At 36.8% G+C, this 24,087-nt stretch overlaps 1 protein-coding gene across 4 annotated transcripts in view; it reads right to left on the bottom strand.

Moving 5' to 3' along the window:
• Nucleotides 1-24,087, bottom strand: part of LOC135164642 (atrial natriuretic peptide receptor 1) — an 80,135-nt gene that overhangs the window by 13,886 nt on the left and 42,162 nt on the right. For all 4 annotated transcript variants that reach the window (XM_064125190.1, XM_064125216.1, XM_064125198.1 and 1 more), the window contains 3 exons: nt 23,058-23,216; nt 11,750-11,826; nt 10,523-10,614 (listed from right to left, as the gene is read on the bottom strand). In XM_064125190.1, the coding sequence (XP_063981260.1) occupies nt 10,523-10,614; nt 11,750-11,826; nt 23,058-23,216 (328 nt within the window). The remainder of the gene's footprint in view (nt 1-10,522; nt 10,615-11,749; nt 11,827-23,057; nt 23,217-24,087) is intronic.

The raw sequence follows: 24,087 nt of genomic DNA, 5'->3' as shown, positions 1-24,087 counted from the left end.
CATACCTTAGTATAGCCTGGCGAATGCTCGCCACGGCAAGTATCGCCAGGCCAACGATTCAGTTTAGGGGTGCGCCTATAGATGTTTCACATCAAAAATTACGAGGTTTTTTAGAGTTACTCGTCTCCGAGCTGTTCAATCCCCCGGAGATGATGGGATACTAGTGATTATGGGCTATGTTGAGTCAGACGATGAAAAAGGGGACGATTTTTTGCTTGAAAATGGAGTTGCGAAACAAATTGTGACACGCGTGGTACCTTTATTGGTGATCAGTCTGGCATGAGGGAGTTGGGAAAAGGCATTGTCAGAATTTTATTGGGGTCTCATGACGTTATGATGATATAAGAGGGATGATTCATCTACAGTAACCATTTTAATACTTTGAAATCGATAAACATTTGCTGTGATTTTAATAATGAACATTCGTCTTATAAAATTTCCGTTATTCTCACTAACTTGAATAAAATTCTATAGACAGTTCACTATTGAATTTGAGAAATGAAATTCCATTGAATTTTCAAGGTCACTGTTCTCCAAATTCAAAAATGTATTTACCTGAATTCTCGAATTTTCCATCCATTAAGAGGATAAAATAACACGAAAATTGACGTTAAACAATCCCTCAATATCCCCAATAATTTTTTCCTGTGATACGAAATCGTGTCCAATTATTCAAATCGTACCATTTCTAGGTCAACAATAAACAATCACATAAATTTGAATTTTTGGGAATAAAATAGTATGTAAGCACCAATTGAATTCCATGAAACACTAGCCCATAAAATCGGTAAATAATGGAATTGAAAATCTGCAGTGCAATCGTTATATCAAAGTTTACAGAAACGACAGGTGTTCTATGTACTCGGAATTATACACTTTTATACATGTGAACGGATGCCACTATTATGTAGCATCACCGAGGGAGGAGTAAACAACCACTGATAAACGAATGGGTCCCATGCAGACCGCAAACCCACTGAGGAAATGATTGGCCTGTAGTGGAAATATTTACGATTAACTCGTGTGTCCCGATGCATCACTCTTGAATTATTATTATTAATTAATTCGGGTATTGTACACCTGGTTACCATGCAATAGACTGAATTATCTACGTTGAACTTCAGGAAGTTCAGAATGAGGTGTGTTAAACCGAAAGTACAACGACGCATTTAAATTAAATGATCGAAGGCAATTATAAAGGCTATTCTTATATTTTTCGTTCAATCGTTATTTTGAAAACTTATCCATAGGCTATCGATGCTCTAAAGGGTCCATACTCTCGAATGTGTTCCCGACAAAAGTTATAAGGCCTCAGGAAAGAGCAAGCAATGACCAGGACAACTCATCCTGGGACGTTCTGTATATTCCCCGGCCCCAATAATTATTACATCCAATGGACGATTTAAAAATTTGCATTTCGATTAATCAAAGTCTATTGAGTTCAAGGAAATAATTGGACTGGTTGTGCTATCAGTGATATAGAATTTTTTAAAAACTATTTTTGGAATGTTATTTTGGCGGATGAGAAATGGTTCCACTGGGGGACACCAGAAAACTCGATTGCAACTCAATTTTGGTGCGTCAGATTGTGGGAGAGGCTCATCGATAGGTCAAAGGTCAGAATTTTTCATTTATAAATCGGAAACTGCGGTAACTGTATTTTGCTACGAGAGTTAGATTATGAAATGAATGTTTTTCAACGATTCTTCATTATTTTGTGATTTTTGAAGGGAGAATGTTCCATCAACGTTATAATCTCTCTTTTCATGATCACTAACAATTTATAAAAATATATAATCACAAAAATAACAAAATAAAACTGGGGTTATATAATTCATCGTTGATATTCCATCATTAAATATTTGAATTGTATAAAATCCCTGCAGAAATGTTAATTTCTGAGGGAATGAGTTCCCCCAGATAACGAAAAATTCTCTGTTTGGACAAGTCCTCCACAAACCCCAAAATACTAGAAAAATATCGCCACAGAAGTACTTCAGTATGATGGAGCACCCACTGGAAGGACCCCTATCTCGTCCTAAATGTCTTCCGGACCCAGCCCTCCAAAACACTGTCGAATTTATATCCTATAATATTTCAGATTGTCCTCTTTATCCCACTGATACAGTAATTAATTTGATTATTTACAATGAGATTCGTTGACCATTAACGAATGGTGACGTTGAATATGGCCAAGGAATATTTTTCGATAGTTAAGCAATACTATTCACTGCCCTATTCACTCCATACAGTACCAATCTACTTTCAATATTTTAGAAAATAGTGAGAATATAAATTGCAATGACCGTAATCTATTCGAACGAATTCCCAAAACACTAGAACAATACTCTAACAGAACCACTCGAGAACGACAGAGAACACTCTCTCTTGTCGGCAACCCTCCCCTATTTCATCTAAAAGGTCATTCGGGCATTCATAGCCCTCGAAAATACCGTCGAATTTGTTCCCCCAAACGAGGAGAGTGCGAAGCCAAATCCAGGCAAGAAGTAAAAATAAAATCAGGTCGTTGGAGAATAGGGGAGGAAGACAAGCATCCCCAGTATTTGAATTATCATTCGAGGAAGCCCAGACTAACGAGCTACCTTACTCAGGTGGATTCGACGTCCACTCAAATATTCCATCAAGCAGTACTTTTTTTTATCAAGCAATCACTAATGTCATTCAGCTTCATCATTACAATTGAATCATTTTCTAAAAATTGGAAAAATCCGGAACATTCAGGCTAGTTTCATTCCAAATAATCACGCTCAACACTATTAAAAAATTGGTTGAATTTTTTAAACAAAGTCCTTGGATTTGATCTCATTGAATTTAACTCCCCAATTTTCCTGAATTTTTGGAGAAATCTGGAATTAAAAGGAGTTCTCTGAATTGACCAGTTGCGACGAATTTTTCTATGAAATCATAAGTTTTCAATAACAAAATTCTTCAAAATTTTAGTAGAAAATTATTAATCCTGAATACCCAAATGTAATCCGGTAGATTTTAAGAAGAGGGAAGGGCAGAAGCCAATGTAAAACAAAGAGAACATTGTACCATCGAAGAAATAAATGAGTTTAATCGAATATTAATCCTGACCTTCATAAAAATGACTGCCCATTAATCAATGAAACGTCAATTTTCGTACTGCCACGACGTGATAATATCGCATTTATGACCCTCTTCTCATGAAATCTTGTTCAAACAACAGATGTCATGGTCCTCCACCTACTTCATCACCACCAGCTGCTAATTTCAATGGGGATAACAGCACACGCCATCGATTGTTCTTCCAATGACACTAGAAACGTACTTTCACGCGTCCTGCATTATTCTCAAACGTAAATCTACGTTCACTGGATCATTGTGTGTTTGAAACAAGAGTGGAATCAGGTGTCACAGAGGGGGGAAAAGCCCATGAGTTGGTGGGTAGTTATTCCATTGAAGGGAAAATTGGTCAGGGAGAAATTAGAAACAACTGGCCATTCGAGACGAATCAACAATTTTAATGAAAATTACGTGAAACTAGACACTACGATTGTCAATGCTTGGAGTGTTGTAGCCATTAATCATCGCTTTTAATTATTACTGGGTACATTTATCATTGGTGATGGACAGCTCTAATCAGGGCGACCAAAGGGGGTTATCCATAATTTCGGATTTTTCTGCGGGGCTTTGAGTGATTAATTGGTGTTCTCAATCATTTATTCTAACCCCTCGTGCAATACGTGAGCTTATTTTGAGGAAATGTTCAGAGATTGAATGGAACTATTGGAATAATTGTTCATCCTTCAGGCAAGGGGGAATATTACGAAGGGCTGAATGATAAACTAGGCGCCACAGGCCCTTTAACGTCTGATACTGAGTTCTTCCGTGAACATTATGAACCACGATTCAAAGAAACATTACTGACGAGGGAGAAGAATCTGGGCGAACGTCGTGCCAATCCGATGAAGCTATCTGGATCTTCAGTATTAAGGAGGCTGTTTACGGGATAAAGACGCGATTTATCTCTATGGGAAAATCTATTGGATGGGAAAGAAAAAAAATTGTGGAAATACTGACTGATTCGTGATTTTCAGAGTCAGAATTTTTTCGGCTTTACTTATCGCCTTTTTCCTCGTGAGAAGAATAGAATTTCACTCCGGGTTCTGGAAAGAAGATGAGATTTATCTTGTTATGAACAATTTTTTATGAAACGAATAAACGTTTGAGTAACGTTTGTTACGCTCTTCTTTTACGCTAAGAATTTTTTTCAATAAACAGACGACAGCTAATTTTTCAGAATAATCAAGAGAAACGACGGTGCGATCAAACTCATCACAAGCGTGAGTAGAATTTATTGAATTGTTTTGAAAGTTTCTCCCTCTTTCTCTTCCTCGCTCCCCTTCGACGGCATTCACGTGTGCTGATGCGTCAAACGTTCGTGTGGGCGTCAGAATGAGCCTTTAAGTTTTTCCGGAAATGAAGTTTTCACACTGGAAAACTGGAGATGATAACGAAGGAATCTTTTGATGTCATTTAGCTTGACATTAATGAAACTGTCCATCACTCAGTGAAATTAAATTTCACAAATTGGGGAAGTGCTCGCGGCAGATCCAGTTTATTCGACAAACAACGTTGAAATCCTTCAATTTTTCATGGAATAATTTTTCCACCGAGTCTCATTGCTTCCTTTTATCGGTCTCTAGGGCGCAGTGGGATGTAACCGTTGGTGCGACGGGTTTAAAGAGTTCACCGAAACTCGTGAGATGAAATTACAAACTATGAACATTTTCTGGTCTTCTCTTACAATTTTTTCTTGGTTAAAAATAAATAACCTATAGACTGAGGATATCCAATCGCCAACAAAAGGTGCTTATAAAAATGTAATCCACGTGAAAGGAAATTTTTTAAAGTTTAATAAACATTTAATTAGGAAATGGTGAAGCGAAGTGGAACAGTAGGGAAAAATGAATAAACTTTTTTGTAGCCCTTGAGATTATCTACAGTCAAAGTTTTTATAAAAATTCTCTCATCTCCGTTAATTCCGTTAGCTTGAAATTATTTTTTGCTATTTTTTTTTTTTCATTTTTCCCAACCAATTTTCTAACCAATAGAGTTTCTCAATATCTGCATCGAATATTCTTCGCAAGGCCAAGCCCTATGACAATGCCCTAAGCGTTTATTTTATTGATCTAGAAACGCCCTTTCAACTCAAACAGATCTCCACGAAGTCCTATAAATGGAAATGCACCTTTAAATTTCACACCAAATGGTATTTCTGAATAATTTCCCAACTACCCGATCTAGAAGAAAAAAGGAAAAAAGGAAATGGTGGTAGTTCATGTCGAATGGTATTCACTTAAAATTCAAACTGAACTGGAGCATCGGGTTTTTTTTTTTCACTTGATTTACGACGATACTCGGCACGATTGACTATTCCCGCCTGGTTCAATTGCCAGACACAAATGTCGATTTAATTCTATTTATTTTCAGTTTACAGATACGCCGTTACCCAATTCATTGTCTCTTCTCATCCATTGACATTCAATTTCACGTTTGTCTTGTTTTAATTATCTTTCAATTGATTAACAACCTAAAATAATTAAAACAAATCAACTCAATGTCCATCACTTTTCTCAGTGTCCTTTACTTTTATTATCTAATTGATATTGAATGATCAAATAAAAACAGGAATATTCTTTATTAATTATACTCTGAATAAATATTCTAGGGAATTTTAGGGAATAAAAATTGCAAGTTAAATAACAGGCAATTTCCAGATCAATCCCTCAATTCCATCAATCCCCAATAACTCAATTACTGGAAAATTTTTCCACCGAAAAAAAAAGACTTCAAAGTATCCTTGAGAAATTACTCCCTCACGTCTCCAAACTCCTTTAAACTTATTTAATCCCATTATCCCCCTCAACATCGAACCACCAGAGTCAATTGGATAATCCTCGAGACTCTAGACACGATGTCGCATCAGTTTCAATAAAAACTTCAGCAAAAGCCCCCCATAAAAAAGAATTCCTCGGACCAATGTCCAGGTCATCAGAACCCCAAATGGCCATTCTCCCCTGCGAAAAGTTGTCTCATCAATTGTTAAGAAACACCTTTTCCCACCACAAAACGCCCAGGCTCGAGTCCCCTTTTCAAAGACTAAAAAAAAATTAGAACTGTCGATAACTTTGGTGGAACGAAAAGTCTGAATAGAACCCAAAAGTTTCATAAGTGAAAAAAATTATAATACGCCTCCCTAAAAGCCTTTGCTCATTCGATTCCCCTTTTTGCCGTTAGAAATGACCCAATTTAATCTCCCATCCTCGCAGTTGATAATTTTCGTTATGTAATAAGTCGATGAAGAGTCAAAATATGTTAAAAAACCCAGTAACAAGTGAATTGAGTGAACAATATAGCCAATGGAAATTATAAATTCAATAATTCAGTTCTCCAATATTTTAAAACGCTGTACATGTATTAATGCCATCCGAATTTATCGCAGGAAAATTTTCCTGTTACAACTAGAAACAACATTATGAAAAGGAATAAAAAAATAAGCGGAGAGTGATTCCACAAAAAGCTTCATGAAAAATTTCTATATAAAATTAAAAAGCGAAAGAGCTATAATATGCCTCGCTAAAAGCTTTCCACATTTCCCCTACCACAACCGGAAATCGCCCAATTTAATACTTCACTCTTCACCCGATAATTTCCTCCAGTGAAGAAATTTTTATCCCGTCCAAAAATGTTGAATAAACACAGAAAAATATACAATTATTTCCCTCAAAATATTCGCGATTCCAGAATTCGAAAGCCCTATCCCAACATTAATTTCCACTGTACCAGAATACTTCCTCTGAAAAATCTTATTCCAAACAAACAAAGCACGATAAATCTTTAATGCTCTCAATAGCATTCGTCACGAACAGGATTTCGAATTCCAGGACTTCTCCAAAATTCTTAGAATCCACCATATTATCACCCCCACCCACAAATACCCTAATTCGCATTTTCATTCCCCTCGTAACTATTTTCCCCATTAAAGAACTATCAAGCTACTGCAAAGCTTCATTTATTAACCCAGCGAGTAGTGAGCAGAGCATAAAATTAAATCCCCCTCTCTCTCGACCCAAAAAGTTCATTTTCCAAGGACTTAAGAACATTATTCATCTATTCATAAACTCCTGAATTTATTAGCCCACTTCTTTACCCCCAGAATCGCTGAAAAGTTACTAGTGCATAGGATAAAAGTCAAGCGAGACCGAGGAGAAAGACAAGATGATCCTTCCTTTCCCACCCTATCGTCATAAACCATGACTTGCATTTAAAAGCAAGTGGTGTCCCATCTCCTCTTCCCCACATACGTCATCAAAGGGTTTTTTTTCTCACCTCCCCCCTTATTGACGCTCTAAGCCTCGTAAACCAATGACATTGGCTATCCATTTGATTCTGACATTAGCAAATGGTGAAGGAAAAGGAAAAAAAAAGAAACTAACACTGGAGAGAGCATTCTCGACCTCAATCTGGCAATGGTGTAATCCAAGGAACCCATTTCCAGAAAACAAAAAGATGAAAAAAAAAAAAAATGAAAGTGTTTCTTCTTTCATTTCAGAGTTTATTGTTTCCTTTGTTACTGAGAGACGCAACGAGGATACTATACCCAAACACTTATACCCTGGGCCTGTGGCACGCTGACCTAACGTTTATTCCAGGAGTCTATACACACGCGAGGAGAGAAAACCACTCACAGCGGTGTCTCGTGACTTTGCTGTGTACACCGTTGACCTAGCGAGTGACGTGAAAAATCAATAAGGAACCAGGGGTAACTTCGAATCTGTACATAACGCAATTTACCCGAATTTTATGTCTACATTGGATCGTCTGAATGTGTAATTAATGGATTAAGAGTAAAATCGTCCATTGGTCAGTTCCATGTTTAATAAGTCAACAGTAGCGGACGTATAAAACATCTCTGCAGTGCAAAGGAGTCCCTAAAAAGGGTACGACTATTAAAGGTTTGATAGTCAGATTAATGAAGATTGCCTAGAACAAAGGTCGATAAATGACCTCATGAAACTTTAAATCTGTACATAACGCAATTTCCCTGGATTTTACGTCTGGTTTTGTTGACTCGCAGTTGATATAAAGTGCTTTAGTTTGTCAATTTCCGGAACCAGGTGAAATGTCGAGCAAAATTTTAATTAAAGGATTGAGAATTGTTCTCCCTCAGGTGGGGCTGGAAATCCTGGAGATGTATAAATTTTAATAAGTTGGGGAAAGTTGTAATAAGAGATTAATCAACTGTTGAAGTTAATTTGCAGGGAATTTAAGCTATTCTGTTGGAGGAATGCAAAAAAAAAAAATTACATTCTAAAAGTCGTTGAGACTGACAAACTTTTCATTTTGATGGGTCTAAACGAAGTTTATACGATAAATTAATCAACCGCGAAGTTGACATCGGAGTAAGAAAATTATCATTTGAAGTAAATTGAAATAATTTCGCGAATCGGAAGATTTTCGAATGATGCGAATGATCTGGAGGGAAATGTCTCAATAAATGAGATGAAAACTTGGGGAAGTTAACATACATTAAATAAAACGTCTGAATAATGCGGGTAAAATAGGTCGTTCATCGCAAAAAGCTCTCGCGTAAAATTGTCCAGGTAAATTAAGATTTCCGAGTAATTGCAATGGATGGCTCATTGTCGGGGCTTTCGCGATTTGATCGAGGGGAGGAAGAGACTTCAAGCTCCAGGATAATTCGTACATTCTTACGCTCTATCTGCATTCCAAGTGTTCGTCGTCACCTCCCGGATAATCCCTTCCATCAAAATAATTGGTTCCATTGCAATCCTTGCAGAAGAATGATCGATTCAACGGCGATCGTTCTACCCCACTAATTTAATAAAATAACATTGTGGTAATTGCGAAAAATCATGGAATACCTTTTAGCATTGTCACGTCCACTGTATCTCCATGCAGTACTTAGGTACCCAAGCGTACGCTTGGAGCGATAAAAAAGATAAAATAGAAAGAGGGCAAAAAACCGGTGAAAAACTACCTTTTGCGGTGGCTTTCAGCTTAATGAGAAGTACGTCGTTAAAAATTCTTCAGACGGTCTGGGTTGATATAGCCCCGAGAAAAGAAAAATCGTGAATTCCAACGTCACATACTAGACTAAGAAGTGGAACAAATGACTAGATTCACCCCCTTTCGACGCAGTCTTTTCGCCTATTATAGGGACAAGCTTCGCAGAACATGTGAGTGTCATCACTGAATCCCTGTCCAGTGGGAAGTAATGTTGGATATGAAGATGTGAAGGCCACGCTATATGCTATATGCACTTTTCAATTTAAATATTGACAACGCATACAACGCTCGTGGTACTATCTAGATTCTTACGTCAATCCTTTGCGGTAGGAGGTGATAATGTGATAAAAAGTAAAATTGTTCCTAGATGGATATCCTTGCAATAATAAATTCGGTTAAATCTAGACCTGACTCAATACATGGCTACTTAAGAATGGATGAGTTGTTTCGAATATCCTATGATGCTATCAATTTTTTAAAAATGATGTGAGGGCTACACCGCATGTACGTTCCAAATTAAATATTTTAAATGCACACAATGATGGTGCCCTCAACCCCATCAGTCTACGTTAATCCTTTGGTGTATTGGATGAGTAATATAGTATAGAGGTAAAATTATTCCAGGAGATTTTATCAACATAATAAAATTGTCTGCATTCAGGAAGACAGTGTGGGACGATAATACGCAGTCGCTAAGCAATAAATCATTTTTTTAATGTTCTAAAATCCGAAAGAGCCCATAAAATTTTTGAATAGATAATTTCTTTGTCCTCTTTAAATATGGATATGTTCAGCTAAAAATTGTTTTCATGGCACGATGATTTATCTGCTTCACAAGTTGTGTGGCACATAAATTTGATTTTTGCCCTTTTTACGCGCAATTTTTTTCATGTTACAAAATGCTCTGAGCATTATCGATTAATTCTCATTCTGAAATTATGTTGGAGGTGGAAATGTATAGGTTACGCTGTATGCGCATTCCAATTTAAATATTTCAAATGCAGATACAGTGATACTTCCAACCACATATTCCTACGTTAATCCTTCGTAGTATTCTGAGAGTAATGTAGTGCGGAGGTAGAATTACTCGTGAAGATATTTTCAACAGAATAAAATAGTCTAAATCCAAGAGAGAAATGAGGGATTATAATACAGTGTCTCTTTAGACCAGATCATTTTCTTTCAATGTCATGTGACCCGTAAGAAATGAAGCAACTGTCAACCAGAAAATTATCTCGTTTTTTTACGTCAAATCAACCCATCTTTCTTCATAATATCGCAAGTCCCTGGGAATATGCAACAATTGAAATTATTCTTTGGGAGAAGAAGCGAGAATCATGATGAATAGATCCGTTAAGCTGTTGAAATATCAACGGGGTTTGGCAACGCGATAACATTTGTCGAACTATCGTATTGGTGTCACTAAACTGAAAGTTCTACTCACTTGTTGATTTTCCGTATGGTTTGCTTCAACGCTGGAAAGTCTGGTCGATCCGCCGAGTCCTGCGCCCAACAACGTCTCATGAGTGTCGCCACCTGTTTCAACATTAGACAGAAAACAAAAAATAAAAATATACAGTACATAAATAAAAATGAGTATGAATTATTGCATAGTTTTTCTCATCTCCAGAACTTTTCTATCACGTTATTCCCTTCCATGATTTTTTAAATTTCTATTTTGGATCGTGACGTTACGGTTGGATCCAGCGTAAAAATTCCAAAACATGGGAGGAAAAATTGGTGGTTGAAAATAGTGAATCATGTGATTGATTAAAAAATGAGCTCCAATTTATCGAGAACGTGTTCATTTTTCAAAGAGATTTCTAATAAAATCGCTGAATTAATATAATATGCTCCCCCCACACGTGCCATCACTCTCGTTGTAATGAAACGCTGGAAAAATAGATGAGATTACTGAAATCTCAAGTATGAAAGTGGAGCTTTCATTAATAATTAATACTCGTGTGGGAGTAACTGCATTAACTCACGTAGCTACAGAAAATATTCCCCCACATTTCAGTGATTTTCATCAACAGGGGGAGAAGTATGAAAAGTTTTTTCTATCGAAGCTAATGAATTTTTCCCCCATTAGAATTAATTAATATACCAACGGGATTATTACTTGTACATTTTATCGGAGTAGAAAAATGATTCACTCTGTCTGATTGAGTAGGTACATTTCCAGTGATGGAAATTAAATTGAAACAGGATTGCAATAATTTTGCACTGTTAAAAATTTTCATCTGAATTTCTCATGTCAAATTACGGACATTTTTATCGTATCTCAATTCCACGGAGATCGTAGAACATTAAAACTTCAGAATTTCGGGAAAATTCTGAACTTTTTTGAAAATTTATAAGGAAAAAATATAAAATTTCTGGGTTTATTAAACATTTAATGTCATTTGACATGGAATATTCATATTAGATTGTAGATTTCTTATTTTCATGCCACCTAAATTTCCGGAATTTAACAAAATTTCCAGTGAAACGTGGAATTTCATGATTTCTTTACCCCTCAATCGCACTCAGTGCCACTGTCCTTAAAATTAATAGTCAACTCTTCATGAAATTTAATTTTTTTCTAATAATCTACGAAAGCTTTGTTTCTCGATTGGAGGAATAATGAAGGCAGGCAGAGGAGAAATTAGAAAATATATACTGGACTTACTTCCTCCTCGACGGCGGCCTCATCGATCAGCGGCCTCAAGGGGGAGCCTCCGCCCCTTCTCACACCCTCAACTATTTCTGAAACACAAAAAATACGGGATGAGATGCATCAATTTCCTCAGAACTAAGAACTGAAACATTATTGACCGTAAAATTGTGGCTAATGGGGAAAAAATCGGGTGGAAAATTAATTTAACGGCGTTTATGATCATAATTAATCACTGTTTGTGTCTTGTCATGTAACTGGACTCCATTGAAATTTCCCTGTCCGCAAGATTAATTATGCAGGTATTATTCTAGGCGAGAATTTTGCCAGCATGAAAGTTCGTCAACTAGTTCGCTGTGTGAAAACAGGGAATATTTTATACCACACGTGTCAACTCACATCTCAGAGGAGTCAAAATGGCTCGACGGCATTTAGTTATAACCCCCTCGTGATAACATAATTACGATATTTTTCCTGGAATTTCCGTTGCACTCCTTATAAATCTGTATATTACGATAATTCTACTTGATTTCCAGGGCATTTTAATATGGAAAATTTATAATGAAAAGGATATGAGATGATGCAATCTATATTTTATTCATTAAATTTTTAAGGGATCACTGAAATGAATGCGAAGGACTTCCGAGATTCCTAGATATTCTGTCTAATTTTTAATTTTCAACGATCGAATTCGCTAAAGTATTATCAAAACTCGATTATAATATTTGTAAAAACAATACCGGAAATTTTAACAAAAAATTTCAACTGTTTGCGACGTTTCCCATGAATAATTCGATTAATCTGGGCAGTGGAATACGGTACAACTCTCGCTCCCAACGATTATCCGCACATTCAAGTCTCCCTAATGCGAATATACATCACTTGGGGTGTCAGAGCACTGTTCCACCCAATGATATCGATTGTGGTGCAAACTGGACGGCCGTTTCTATCCCACTTCGTGCCAGAGGATTGCGAAATATCGTGACAACACCAATCGACTTCAACACGATTGCGTTTGATTATACAGAGTGCGATAAGAGAAAGAAATTCCATGAAAAACTGAAAATGTCGTCAGCAGTAAAAATGTAAAAAAACTAAAAAAAAATTCATAAAAAAATTATCTCATCTTCATTCGAAACTTCTGAAAATTCCATAAGGAATTCAGGATCCTTGAGAGTCACTTTTCTGGAATTCGCTTGTACTCAGACTCCATAATATCTGCAGTACCTTGAAACAAGTGGAACACGTAAGCGCTATGGTCGGACGTGGCTGGCATGAAGTTGTAACAACATTCTGTGTGCCCTCACAGGGTGAGACCACTTTGAACTGAATGCTCTTAGCAAAGATCTTTCCCATCAGCAATGCATTATCTATTATGTACTCACATATATGAACAATAACAATTTAAACAGCAAAAACAAAATACTAGAAAACGTGAAATTAATGGGGAAACGATATTCCCTCTTTGTTATAAATAAACATTAAATTTCAGATGAACCAACTTCTTTTTCATAAACGTAGAATACTTTGTATGTATAACTCTGACGTATCATATTTTATGAATGAAGACAGAAAAAACTAGCGACAGAATTTTCCCCGTGTAATTTTTTTTTGTAACTAGAAGCCCTGCACATGTACACTCTTTTCTAATTAGTTAGATTATTACTTTAATACTTTATAGAGAACTAAAGTTTGAAAACATCATCCATTATAAATATGTTTTATAATCAACTCAATTTTTCCGGTTTCAACGAAATTTATAAATCAAAATCCTGAAAGGTATCTCACGCAAAACAGACATTTTGTCTGGTATTGTTCCACTCATCCCTATATCAATTTTCCAATTTGTTGAAATCAAAAAATTTGTTTACGGCTTTCTCTTCTATTTACTTTGTTTTAATTATTATATTTAACTCACTATATGCCATCGCTCATTATATTCAGCTCACGCTGATGCAATTTTTTGTTCATTTCTTCTAGAATGAATAATCAAATAAAGCTTTGAGTAATTTAGCAACCTTGCGGGAAGCTCAACGTACTGTGCCTGTAGATGTCCTCGAGGTAAACGCTGCAGTGGTCGCAGTTTAAGGTACAGTGGGGCCGTCGTACCTCTAGCAGAGGACTGACAGCTCTTCTGGGACTGGCACCACCGTCTGGACTCGCCCCCTGAAGCGACGGCAGTGCCAGTGAGCTTGTGCTTGACGCGTTGCTCCTCTCTGCCATTTTTCTCTTTATTTATTCTTCAATTTGCAATGCAATTTGCAATGTTCTTTCATCAATTCAACATCACAAAAAAACTGGATTCCTTTCAACTTCTCACTGTCTAGAATTTTAATGAATAAAGACGAGAAAAAAAAATGATGAATTCGATGCAAATTTCTACAAAAATTGTAGTTCGTCCAAGTTCGTCCAAGAATAAGTAGAATTACTGGACTTTAACGAAAATACAATGAAATTTATCAACAAATCCACTAAATTTTTCTATGAAATTTGTTTGCACATATTTTGAATAGTTTGGAGCTGTTCACAGAGATAAGCCAAGAATTGTGAACCTCTAGGATGACTCTATCAAGACTTGATCCCTACTTTGCTCCTCCTATCTCATCAGAATCAATGGAGACAGACATAGCGACACTTGCTGACTAACACCCACTGGAGGGTAACATCGTTTGAACTTTACCTCAACAGGCAAATGCCCTGATCCCTACCCAGAGTGACGAGTCCTGTCGTGTCATTTGTTAATCCGGAAATGGATCTGTTCTCTACCTGACGCCTGAGCGAGATAGATTACGGTGAGTTATTGGAACCTATTGGAATTTCAATCGTCCTTGCATTAAGGACAGCCAAGTGACTTGATGATTTATTTTTTAAATTCACGAGGGAACTCTACCCTTTTGTCATGATTTTATACCATAGATGAAAGCCATTGGCATGGGTAAGCACGAAGTGTATGGTAAATAACAGAAAAATTGTTACAAGTCATAACTTTTAGTTTTATTAATTTTTTTGTTGAAGTTCATATACTTTTTCCTCCCCATGAATAAAATAAACTATAATAATGAGAAAATATGAAACAAATAGAGTCAACATTATTAAATTTTTCTCATGCTCCTACTGCTTTTTTTTTATTTTCCTCCATGTTTTCATAAAAATTAATTCATTCCCGCAACGTCACCCCTTCTTTCCGGAATTACATCACTGCGAAAGTACAGAGAATAAAAAAAAATGAAGCCTCGAGGCTGGCAAATGCACTTGGGACTTGTGCTAAGAGCTCAAATGATAAAAAAAGGAGTCAAGAAGATTGCGGTCTCCTTGCACAGCCATTGAACATTGTCACTGGGTCACTGAACCGAGACGGAAAAATATAGAGCAACTTCTCGCGATGATTTCCGGACTAGCCCATCACTCCTCACCATCACATTCTCCTATTTTCCTCCAGCTTTTTATTCTCCTTTTTACGATCGCTAGTCTTATTAACCAAGAGTAAGCGGATTGGAAGAAAGTAATAGGGAACAGGGAGGAAGGGGGTTCTGAAGTTCATCGATCCCTTGAAACCGATGTCAACATTCGGGATGGGAAAAGCGTTTGGAGGAATTTTTTTCGGAGTTCCGGATTATGTAAATAAAAATGTCAAGGAGCAAGGCTTTCACTGAAATGAAAAATATTCCCCTATGGCCGCGGGGTACCAACAAAAACGGAAGGCAATTGAGGGAGCGATGAAATACTGAACGAAACTGTTGAATTTTTTGAACCAAGGACTTGACACAGGGAAAATATTTTTTGGTGAAATGAAGTTGTCGACCGACAGTTGACTTAAACAAATGCACTGTTGAAATATTTTTATCTGAATTCCCATTCACACAATTGTCCTAAAAATTATTATTCAACTAACTTTTCATTTATTTGCTAATGTAAATTAATGGAAATATTAATTTTGCTTAGTTTTGTTCATTGAGAAGAAAAATATTAATTACTCTAGAGTGTTATACTTAATGAACGAGGGGTGAAATTGCTGAAGGAGTGCTATATCTATTTTCTTCACATTTTATTTTCTACTTTTCACCATCGCATGTTTTATGAGCAAAGCCTGAGTGGATTGGCGAAAAATACGGAAGGAGGAAGAGCTTCCGAGGTTCATCAATCCCCTGAGCTCGGTGTCAAGATCAGGGCTGGAAAAACCGTTAGCATGAATTTCGTTCCAAGTTCCGGGTTTTGTAGGAAAAGGTACAAAGGGCTGAGGCTTTCAGTGAAATGGAAAATATCCTCCGGGTTGTCTTGGTGTACGAAAGGAAAAGGTAGCAATAACACGCGTGATGGAATGGACGACCGAACCCCTGAATTTTTTAAGCTGAGCACGTAAAAAGGGAAAATATTTGACATAACTCCCTGAAGTAAACGGTGAATTACGCGCGTTGTAGCCGCCTTTTACGCACATCGCAATGTAAAATTCCGTACGTACTCCGGACGATCTAGATTTTTATTATCCAACCCTCATCCCCTATCAAAATATATGTCGGAAAAAAGCTGATTTGAAGAACCAAATGAATGAACATATTGGCTGTTTTTATTGACGATAGGAAGATTCGTAATTCTAGAGTTTTGCATTTTCTGAATGGGGATTGAAAATACGGAAGAGACTCAATTCCGATTTTTATTCGCCGTTTACATTCTTCGTTTTACTGTCGCAAGTTTTATTAACCAAGGGTAAGCGCATTGGAGGAAAATAAAAGGGGAATAAGAGATTTTTAAGTCCATCGATCCGTTGAACCCGACTTTAACATCCGGGATGAAAAAGCCGTTAGTAACAATTTTTTCAGAGTTCCGGGGTATGAAAGCAGAGATATAAGGGACTAAGGCTTTCAGTGAAATGAAAAAAAAGGTCTCAAAAAACGGCGAAACAGGAAAAATATTATTTATCATTTTCCCAAAACTAATATGTTCATACAGTTGCAAAACTAAATTAATGAAAATATTAACATGGAAAAGACGTAATGTTGTTATTAATCTTTGTAATTGATGATGGAAATATTTGTTATTGGCATTCGTTGTTTCTAATTTATCAATAGGAACAGAAAATATTGCAAAGTCTGATTGGTATTCTCCTTTGTACAGTTGCAAGTTTATTAATCAAACAAAACCAGATCGAAAGACAATAAAGAGGGGATTGAGGACGAGATTTTTGAGTTCTTGGATCCCGTAAAACCGACATCAACAACCAGAATGAAAAAACCACTAGTACTAAATTTTTGGAGTTCCGAGTTATGTAAATGAAGATATAAAGGAGTAAAACTTTCCGGGAAATAAAAAATATTATGCCCGTGTCCGTGGGGTATGAAAAAAACTGGAAGCACAGTAGAAGCGATGAAATAAAGAAACCGTTGAATTATCTGAACCGGGAACTTGTAAAAAAGGAAAATATTTTCTGCTGAGATTTATCAGCTACAAAATACCACATTTGAAGATCTAAATTTGTGGAAATTTCAAATATCACTGAATGAATCGAATTCCGATATTTATTCACCTGTCATATTCCTCTTTTTACTGTCACAAGTTTTGTCAACGACGTGGAAATGGAAGTTCGTTGATCCTCTGAGCGCGATGTCAACATCCGGAATGAAATAACTGTTGACACGTTTTTTTACATTTCCAAGTTTTATTGATGACGATATAAGGAATTGAGACGACCAGTGGAATGAAAAATATTCACTCTGTGACTATCAGGTACGAAAAACAACCAGAAGCAATGACTGAAACGATGAAGACTTTCTGAATTGAAGTCTTGTAAACAAGAACTATGATTTTCGGTTAAAATTCACTATTGGAAAACCATATTGGAGGAGATAAATTAATTATCATATTTCAAATCAATTTTTTCAATCCATAAATACGAGATTATTGTCCCATCCATTCAGATTCGCAATGTGAAAGAGAAATGCCAGAGGAAATCAATCAATTCTGAGCGGAATGAAAGGAATTAATTCCCAGTATCGGGTGGATCCGATTAAAATCAAAATCCAAATGAATTCGAAACTGATCAAGTGGAGATCTTGGAAGCCGTAGAGACGTTGGGATAATCCGGACATTGAATTGTGATATTGAAAGACTTAATCAACACGTGAACAGCACCAAAACAATTTTCTATTTCATCAAATAGTCTTTCGATCATTATTATAATAGAAAAAAATTCAAGACAGTGAGAGATGATTTACCAATCAAAACTGATTGATAAATTAATGTCCAATTAAATTGAACGTAAACACCACTATTTTTTTCACGTGTCGAAAGTGCTGGAGGGGCACGAGGAACGCGTGCGAGCGCTAACGCGTCCAAGCTGTAACTGAACTTTCATCCCTTGTTAAGGGGGATGAAGACCCTTCCTTCTCACCCCTAGTTGCCACTGCCTGCAATGCGACACCGGCCGATAAGAAAGACACGAGGTGCGGAAATATTTCCCTTATCGGCAGGGCTGAATGAGGGAGCTTTTACCCTCGCTAGTACCGGTTAACGGACAGCTATCCTGGCATCGTGTCGATGTACTGGAGTTGATACTGCCGTAGTCAGCCTTATCGACACAATATTTTATGATACATGATGAACTGTCGGCAATGAGAGATATTCCGTCGTTTTTCTTGAGGAGTTGAAGACAATGTCTTCATCTCTACCGTTCATTATAAATGAGTTTAATAGAAAGTCAATTATTCGATGAAAGACTTTAGTTATTCTGAGTTTAGACAGAATTTTTATACCTCACATAGTTAAAAGTAGGTAATCGATTAAAGCTAAATTACTTATGAAAAGGAAACGAGATATTATACTTTTTTTAATTAAATGAAATTCAAAATGAAATTCGTGAGGGATTTTGGCACGATCAGACATTTTGTAACAGTAGAAAGTCAAAATTTTCCGAAGTTATTCGAATTTATTTTTTTTATTTCTATTGACTTTTATGGGACAACATAACTGATATTTACGATTTCCAATAAATTTTCCACGAGGTTTTAAATTTTCAGTGATATTATGTAGTTGACCAACACAAAATTTTACCGTCAAAAATATATCCAACTAACTCACCCCAATTATTTTTTTGCTGATTTTTAAAAGTCAAAACATGTATCACACGTGAAAAAGTGAAGTATCGGACATAAAATGTGAATATAAAATATTGTAGAAATCAACCGAACTCGTTAATTAGTCAGAATGCACATCCCTTTGACAACGCAATGTATCAATTACCATCAGTTCCCCGTTCCATAATAAAATACATCATTCACAATGATTGATAATTCAACGCTAACACTGAATTCTCAGAGAGGAGAAATGTAGCTGAAGGCGAACAAAATGTGGATGTGACAAGATCGAACGTCTAACTTATAAAAAAAAGCCATCTATATCACAAAAGGGTCGGTGAACGCCTGGTGATAGAACAGCTTTCCCTACAATAACAGGAGCTTTAAGTTCCCTGAACTAGACTTATAACCTTAGAGACGTGATCCTCAATGACCAGAGTGTGAAACAGTTTGAAACCTAGAACGCATTGAGCACGTTCACGGGTTACACTGTCATCGACGTTATAATGTAGCTAGTCTGCCATAAAGTTACCAAGTTCACGCGCCCTTTCGCATCCCCCAGGTGAACGAAAATCCCATGAGACTACAATGCTGACTATTGTTATCTTCAGCTTCCACTTTTTTTCGTCTCGAGTTGATTTTTTTCTACTTTCACTTATGCCCTTTCTTTGGGCATCTTTCTGAGGTTCTGATGACGATCGTCAAGACAAATATCTCATTAAAAATTAATACGAATTCAAAGAAAAAATCTGAAGTGTCGCGATAAAATGATGACTCGAATACAAATCTATTTTTTCGCACTTGGACTAAGCTTTCTTACAATAAATGTAAGATAAAAAAATCTATTCACTATTATTTTTTTTTTAGAGAAAATACATTTTTAATAGGTAGTCTTGTGTGAATGAATTAATGTTGAAGAATTAAGTGAATGACATAATTACAATAGTGAGAGAGCATTGCATCTCAACGATCCCTCATTTACCCACAATTCTCTCGTATCTAGACTGACGTTGTACGCTATGAGTAGTCGTTATGTGAAATTTTTCATCATCCTCCACAGATGTAATAGCATTTTGTGTCGAAGCCCCGAGAACCGACGTGGAATGGGAAATCCGATCTACTTCTGCGAGCTGATAAAATGTCTCTCGAAGGCAGGATGCGAAAAAAAAAATCGCTTTTCACCTCGGATAACTCAATCGATTCAACTTCGCGTTTCATTTTCGTATGAAAAATACTTCGATATTTTTATCGACCTCTAGAATAATCAAATCAACATGGAAAAGACCCCGAGAATAGTTTTTGTGTACAATACAGGTCCTGCCGTAATATAAAATTTACATTTAAGGATTTTTGGGATTTTATGCCACCCACGTCCTCGAAGGGGATCTTGGCTAATACCAGGTGCCAGTGAGGCTCGAATTTTAATGCCTCATTGAGTCATCTTGCTCCTAAATGCAGTTTTTAAAAAAATATATTTAATCCAAATTCCGGACATTTGATTTATCCCCTCGACGTAAAAATTTTCTAATCATGAGTTGATGAATATCGCACGGAAAAAATGATCTTTAATCGGATAAACAATCTTTCGGTATCGAAAAAACGTATTATGGATTTCTGCATTATATTCCAGAAGGAATCGCAGATCCAGAATATTTTATTTATTTCACCGAATTCACAAAAAGTCATTGGCTCTCGCCCGAGGGCCTTCAGCCCTGAATATTTTAGTCTGAATTCTAGAAACATCCCCAAAGAATTTTCAGAGGGTGGAAGAATTTTTTTTTCGCCTCTAACATCCGTCGAACCTAGCTCTTCCTCAATTTCAACTGTTTAATAGAGAGTTGGCAGAGGGCCTTTCAAAAACAACGATTTTTCAAACCGGGTGATACTGTTTTTTTGAAATAAAATAACGTGCACAGGCGTCCCAGCAGGGGTTCTATCGCAGATGTCACTTTGGCAGAAAATAATAAATACTCGGAGAGCGAAAGCCAGAGCTGCTCCTGACTTTAAAAAACTTTACTGCCCCGGCATCCCCGGCAGGGGTTGTAGTGCAAATGTCATTTTGATAGAAAATAATTATCACTTTAAGGCCGGAAGCTAGAGCTGCTCCTGACTTCTCAAAAGAATCGACTACCACGACACCGCCAGCAGGGACTCTATTGCCAATGACACTTTGATAGAAAATCATAATCACTTTGAGATTGCAAGGATGTGACTGACTTTTTAAAAAAGAAATAGGGTGACAAGGCACCCCCAGCAGGGAATCCTTCCGATTCGCAGGAGGATCACCTAAACATCATCATTGACGTCATAAGATAGTCTACGCCAGATATATAATTACTAAACACGTAATAGATTATCACGCTTTCCCTCATATTAATCAAATTTTCAGAATATAATATAACGAACTTCAGAATATTATATACTATTGGAGAATTTTTTTTCCGAAGGTAGTCGCACGCAGTCGACGTCATAAAATTTTTAATGAAATCAAGAATTCACTACATTACTCCAATTCCTCCCGTTCTCCCAAACCATTTCGCGGTTTTCAGCAATTTTAACATGCAAAAATTTAATGCACGACAGATTACCACTAATTAAAAAGTCTTAAATCATTGAAAACCACGAAATGACCTGAATGAGTACCAGGAATATAAATGATTGTTCAGGTGGTGACAATACCAACTTTGAAATTTCCAACATAATCATATTGCTCCGACTATTTAAATGGAATATGTCGTTTCCATGTATATGACAAAAATTTTCATAACTGGAATCATGTAATACTCATATGAAAAACGCAAAATTACGCATCTCCTCAGTGAAATACCAAATCCTCGTAGATTTATACTGAACGTCCAAACCCGATATTGTAAGAACTTGCAAATTTTAAAGTACTTTGCATTTATACAGCGGATTTAAGGAGCCAAAAGACATGAGCAATTGAATAGAAAGAGATGCACTAAAAAAAGTGTCATTGATGTTCATTGAGAAGACGAGTCAAACCGAGAAATTCAGGTCGCGTTCAGAAGCTTTTTCGATGTGAAATGATGACCGGAATACTTTTCCCAACTTACTGATTAAGACTCCCTCATCCTTTTAGATGTCCCTGACGTGCTACACGTGTCCCATTGGCTTTTACGAGGGTTACTTACTACCGATCGGCATCGAACGTGTTTTTACTTCAATGTGCCATCTATTCCCCATCCCCATCTTACTCTCAAAGCCGCAAGGCATGAGATACAAGACTACAATCTACACAAGCATGTCAACTACCTTCGAGACGTGATAGTCGGTCTATGAATGATCACAGTAAAAATGTGAAAAGAGAACTGGATAATATCTAGGGTGGTGTGAGCACACTGAAAGGCCTGAGTGCATCAAAGCCACGAGTCAAGAACTGTATAAAGGAAATTTTGGTTTCTGTACTAACGCTATCAATTTCGTAGGGGCCTCTCGACCCTCATTTCGATGAAAAAAATTATAGAGAAAAATAAACAGAATTTTTTTTTTCATTTCACGTAATGGGAATGAATTCGCTGTTCCTCACTGCGCGGACTGCATAATGGGTGGGTTTTTCAGTGAGAGTTCAAGAGGCTCAATTTTGATGGTAGAAACCCACCGAGCGACAGGAAGTTTAACGACGTTGTCTGACTTCAAATGACTCTCGTTAAGAGCGCAAATAGAGAAATGAGGTACAAGGTTTTACTTTTTGCGAAATTTTCGTTTTAATGAATAATTCATTGAGAGGGAAACTTCATTTTCGCTAATAAGGATTGATTATGAAGAAAAAATATTTATCTATTTTATTTTTAGCAAAATTTATCGCAGTGTTGGAGGTATGATTAAATTTCCCAATTTCTTATGAATATTAATATTTGAATTGAAAAATGCGTAAAAACCGCTTGATATGATTTGGAAAAAACTTCGTCTCAATCTCGATCATAAAATAACCCCCACAGTTCCGTATTTACTCGCAAACTAGCGTTAATAATATGAGCACCCTCCAATACCACAAAACCGCCAATATCAATTTATCTGAAGGGCCCTTAAACCAAGGTACACCGGGAGTAGTGGCATCTCCACGTAGTTGCATCCAATGCAACAACGGATACGTCGCATCAAACGACTCCCCAGTGAGTAACTCAAGAGTCTCACTGAACGAGTCGAGGAAAGAGATACCGCAAAAAAAAAGTAATAATAAGGGTGAGGAGAGGGATACAAACAGAAGTACAGTTGAAAGTGAGAAAGACACTCACCCCTTGGAGAGTAGTTTCTGTCTTCACCCAAGTAGAACGGCCCTTGGCGCACCACGATCTCGTGGACGATTATGGCAAAACTGTAGACGTCTCCTTTCTGAGTACCCTCAGGCGGTGGCCTCTCCATTCTCAACAACTCGGGCGCTGTCCAGAGTTGTTCTGAGAAATGAAAAAATAATACTTTGAGAATTACTTTGTATTTTCTTTTAGGTGTTTTCGGGATTATTGCGCCCCTCACAAGTTTTCGGAAATGTTAGTTGAAGAGAAAAGTTTCAGCTTAGTACCCTTAGTAGTTTAGGGGGATATTCAAGTTCGGAGATCTAAGAGGAAAGCAAATACTTTGGAAACACAATCGCTCCCGTCTGACTGTCAACGTTCATTGGGCTTTTTGAAATTCTTGGTTGACACCATGAATTCATGGTGAATATTAACGAGACGACAGCGAAGATTCACTGAGCAGGAGAAAATGAAAATAATATTTCATGAATATAAGAACAATTACTATTTCAGGATTATTCCATATTACGAGTATCATTCCGGTAATTCAATCAAAGAGCACAGCATGAAATAATAATTAAGTGAATCGCTCATTCTACTATTTCTTTTCTTTCTAATTTCTTCTTTCGAAGAATTACATCAAACGGGCGAGAATTAGATAGGGCAATTTATCAAGATTTGGAATGAGTAGCAAACACAATCATTCTGGTACACACGTGTAAATGTTAATAATATGCAACAATGCAGCACGGACAGAAATTAAACCGCCGGAAGAAGTTCTTTTCCGGGTTAGTGGACCCCACCCGCAACCCCAACAAAGCCCTCAGACACGAAAAAAAAACGCGATGATCAAAAAGGCTTTTCCGAACCCCGAGCTAAGGGTCACAGCATGGATTTTTTTCAAAGGGAAATATTCTGTCAAAATTGAATTTTTCCACGTGCAATTTTTTCCGAATGAGATAATTTTTCTCTCGATGTGTAAGTACTCAACAAAAACATGGGGAATATTTTATGGATTATATTTAGGGATTTG

The sequence above is a fragment of the Diachasmimorpha longicaudata genome, chromosome 1 (assembly GCF_034640455.1).
Source record: "Diachasmimorpha longicaudata isolate KC_UGA_2023 chromosome 1, iyDiaLong2, whole genome shotgun sequence".
NCBI classification, from domain to species: domain Eukaryota; kingdom Metazoa; phylum Arthropoda; class Insecta; order Hymenoptera; family Braconidae; genus Diachasmimorpha; species Diachasmimorpha longicaudata.
This window is presented reverse-complemented; position numbering and strand designations above follow the sequence as displayed.